The sequence below is a fragment of the Spinacia oleracea genome, chromosome 6 (assembly GCF_020520425.1).
Source record: "Spinacia oleracea cultivar Varoflay chromosome 6, BTI_SOV_V1, whole genome shotgun sequence".
NCBI lineage: Eukaryota > Viridiplantae > Streptophyta > Magnoliopsida > Caryophyllales > Amaranthaceae > Spinacia > Spinacia oleracea.
In genome coordinates this window covers 11,676,054-11,680,251 of record NC_079492.1, presented here as the reverse complement: position 1 = coordinate 11,680,251, position 4,198 = coordinate 11,676,054, and the positions used below count along the sequence as shown (strand labels likewise).

The 4,198-nt window shown below is 36.9% G+C and overlaps 1 protein-coding gene and 1 pseudogene across 1 annotated transcript; one reads left to right on the top strand and one right to left on the bottom strand.

The window, feature by feature from the left end:
• Positions 1–312: 312 nt before the first annotated feature.
• On the top strand, positions 313–1,074 carry LOC110794238 (cysteine-rich repeat secretory protein 1-like). Its single transcript, XM_021999190.2, has one exon. It carries the CDS (start codon positions 313–315, stop codon positions 1,072–1,074), a length of 762 nt encoding a protein of 253 aa, XP_021854882.2.
• A 278-nt stretch (positions 1,075–1,352) lies between these two features.
• LOC110794237 (cysteine-rich receptor-like protein kinase 44) lies at positions 1,353–3,823 on the bottom strand (annotated as a pseudogene).
• Between the last annotated feature and the right edge of the window lie 375 nt (positions 3,824–4,198).

Sequence of the window (4,198 nt, the reverse complement as noted above, 5' to 3'; positions counted from 1 at the left end):
TGAGTTGTGAAATTAGACTTTCTACGCTTACCTGTGTGAAATCAAGAATTCAGATCATACTCACTGAGTACCAATAATTAATTTCTAACACTGTAACGTTGTTCAACATCCTATCCTATTAGTCAACTATATTCAATTATTTGTCTTTAAATATTACAAACTAAGGTCAATGGACTTGCGTGCTTAAACTTGATGAAGATATGCTTCAAGACTTAAAGGCTACAAATAATTAATCTCGAAGAATATCTCACAAAAGATAAACTAAATATGAATTTCCCTTCGATTTCGAGCCAGCAAACGAATCTCATAATAATGTTCCTCACTATTTTCGTCACTACACCGGTCGTTTATTCTCAATTCAACTTCGCCGACTGGCATTGCCTAGATGTTGGCAACTACACAACCATTAGCACATACCAACACAATATCAATACTCTTCTTCCTAAACTCGCGAACCAAGCCTTAACCTCAGGTTTCGGCCACTCTTCCATTGGTAAAGGAAGCGACAAAATATACGCGCTTTACAATTGCAGGGGTGATCTCGACAAACAACAATGCCATGACTGTGTGAAGCAAGCATCACAGGAGATCATCGAGAGATGTCCAACTCAGAAAGAGTCAATTGTATGGTTAGAAGAATGCATGGTTCGGTATGCAAATCGCTCATTATACTCCCTCGAAGAAGAGATTCCTTACACTTGGGGTTTTTCTACTACAATCGATGACAACCCTACTCCAGAATTGTACCCCATTGTTGCGGAGAATATACAAGGTTTGATACAGGAAGCAGCCTATAACAAATCAACAGGAGGTTACGCGACAGGCGTAGTTAATATTGCTGTCCTTGACGAGTTATATATACTTGTGCAATGCACTCCTGATATTCTAGGAAGTCGATGTGAAAGATGTTTACGAGAAGCATTTAAGTCGATGGCTGAGTATTCTGATTGGGCGAAGAGTACTCCTTTGATGATGTTCTACCCAAGTTGTCATATTCGATATGATCGTGAACCGGTTCTGCTAAACTGGGGCTGTCCTTCATTGTCCATTTTAGCTTCTTCTCATTCTAATTAATATGCAATGTTTAAATTAATGAGGTTCGGTCTTGTTGATGTACTCAAGCTAAATTGTTTTAATTTGTAATTACGCGTTACTCTTGTCTTTAAGTGTGGATTCTCCTTGTGTTTGTCAATCGCAAGATGTAATTGAGGCCCTTCGAGGTACTTATTTTGCAGACAGAAAGCAGGGGAAAACAGAGAAAACATCGATTTACAAGATAAGGACACCAGAATGTTATTGGAAAATATGATAAACCTTTGAAGCAATTGAATTATGGAAATTGTCCATGGTGATCAGTCATTTACAGAAGAAGAAAAATAATATAGACACCAGACAGGTCTGGAACATTTGATACAGTTACGAACAAATTGAACTCAATGAAACAAATTTCATTAATTAATAATTATGAACAAATTGAACTCAATGAAACAGATTCATGTATACTAAGCTGCTATGGGAGCATTAATTTGTAAACAATGCAGGCAACTGCAAGATTTTGGCCACCAGTGCTAGCCTCATGGACACAATTACTCAACCAATTTGGTCAACTTCCAGTGTATAGTAGTTTGTACATGTTGCATCATTAACAACAACCGCTGTAAAAAAATGGGGTTGGGTTGGTAATGGTAAATTAATAGAGTTGCCATTCAGTGCTGTAACAATTGGTACCATTCTAGGCCTCTTAGCCGCGTCTTCTTGGATGCATAGTAAACCAATGTGGTGAGCGATTTTCACCTCTTCGCTAGAGAAATCATCACCCAACACCGAGTCTACTAAATCCAACATTCTTCCTTCATTCCAATGCCTCCATGCCTATTCAAAAATTCCACTTTTAGAATTAGTACCTCGTGTTATGTATCTAGATTTATTGTATACAAGAACAAACAGAAAAAATTGCACAAGAGTTGGAGACTCACTCGGTGTAGCAGTCCCTCTTCATGTTCTTCTTGGTGTTTTCGTTGAACATTATTCCTTTGGCCGCTTATAATTTCCAATACCATGACTCCGAAACTATAGATATCTGATTTCTCTGAGAAATGGCCTTCCATCGCATACTCTGGAGCCATGTACCCACTGCAAAAGACCAACCATTTACTATAGAAGTCCAACTAAACATAACATATGCTGAAAACACTGTTGACACAAAATAATAATTCAAATGCAGTGAATTGGTAGAGAATTAGTGAAGGATATGAACTTGATCCAATTAATAAAATGATGAGCATACAAACAAGGGCTACATACTATGTTCCAATGATTCTGCTCGTATCACCTTGAACTTGATCCAGTTCAACATGTTTTGCAATGCCAAAATCTGAAATTTTTGGATTCATTTCCTCATCAAGTAAAATATTGCTAGACTTCAGATCACGGTGTATGATCTTGAGTCTAGAGTCTTCATGTAGATACTGGAGCCCTCTTGCAATTCCAGTTATAATTTTATACCTTGTTTCCCAGTTCAAAGATACACGCTTCTCTGGATCTGCAATATTGCAAGTGTAGTTTAATTAAGTCTACCGAAACATTAGAAGGGAAACTTCACATGGAAGATGGGAAATATGTAGTGAAAAGTATAGAAGGTTCAGAGTACCATAGAGGAAATGATCCAAGCTCGAATTGCAAAGGAACTCATATATCAATAACTTTTCTTTTCCTGCTTCGCAGAAACCGAAAAGTTTAACTTTATTCTGTGCTGAAGTTTCGCGACTAAGAGAACTTCATTCTTGAATTCCAAGAAACCCTGGTCTGAGTTCCTTGAGAGCCTTTTAACAGCTACATCTTGTCCAGTTACAAGTTTCCCCTGATTCAAAAACGTATTCCAACTACAGTTGGTTAATTTGTCTGTCATAAACACTGGTGAACTGGTAAAAGACTGTCATAGAATTAAAGTAGGATAATGACAGGAAGACGGTTACCTTGTATACCTCACCAAATCCACCTTTTCCAAGTATGTTATCAGCAGAGAAATTTTTTGTTGCAGCTTTGATGACACTGAAGCTGAATCTTAATGTTTCAACAGTCTTAATGTCATCTATGTCAACTGCAGTATTTGACAAAGAAAGTTTTCAGAAGCATATTGAAGAGTACTACAACATTGAAGCATTTTAGTTTTTGCAATTTGTAAGCACTTTTTGCATTCTGAACCACTTATCACAGGGATGCACTGTGCAAGTGTATACCATTTTGATTGGGCTTCTTCAACTGCAAAATTCCTCAACGATCTGCTACTATCTGTAGCTTTTTCAATCACAAGTTCGATAGTATTCCAGAGAAGTTTATCAAACTGAACTGGATTAGACGAATATGGTAATATCCTCCCTTCCACTGAAATAAATGGAGTTTTACTATCCAAAGGAAACACAGAACGGCTTGAATACCGAAGCATACATTCGTAGTACCACGCAACAGCTTCGGTTGAGTTTGCACACCTCCCTGCTAGTGTAAGCATTGCATCCTGTATACATTCAGCACATACTTGTAGATTCAGATCTTCACGGCACTGGAAAAGACCATAAATTTTACCAGAGTTGTTAACAACACTAGAATTGTAGAAGTTCTTTTTCGAGGCTACTCCAGAGAGATTTTGGAAAAGGGATTTGATGTTATCTTGCACTGCATAATCATTAGAATTAACTGAACAATATTTGTCCACAAAAGTTACTGCAGCCTCACATTTGATGATCAGATTGTTTAGCAGTAACAGAAAGAAAATCAAAGACAATAACAACTTTTTCTCATTGGTCATCCCACCTGATTGGTGCATCGTAAAGTTGAATTTGTCAAGTTCAGTTCTAATTAGGTGCACAAGTTAGAAGGTCAAAGAACCACTGAATTCTACCATGTTTTCCTCGAAGATATGTCGACATGAAAAATCCTACTTTATGATGTCAGGCTGGAAGTTTCATATAAGGCTGTCTTACAAAAAAAAACCACATTGGTGTCATATAAGTTAATCACTAGAACTAATTAGTTAAATATTGAAATCAAATAGTTAAGCAATGAAACTAATTGGTTAAGCGCAAGAACTAGTTAGTTAAGCAGTAGAACCAATTAGTTAACCAATCAAAGTGGTTTTTGCGATAAGACAGTCTAACACAAAAATTGCTGAATTTATTTAAGCTAAGATTATGAGTTCTAA

Excerpts from the sequence above, each read along its gene's own strand:
- LOC110794238 (XM_021999190.2), top strand. The coding sequence starts at position 313 with ATGTTCCTCACTATTTTCGTCACTACACCGGTCGTTTATTCTCAATTC.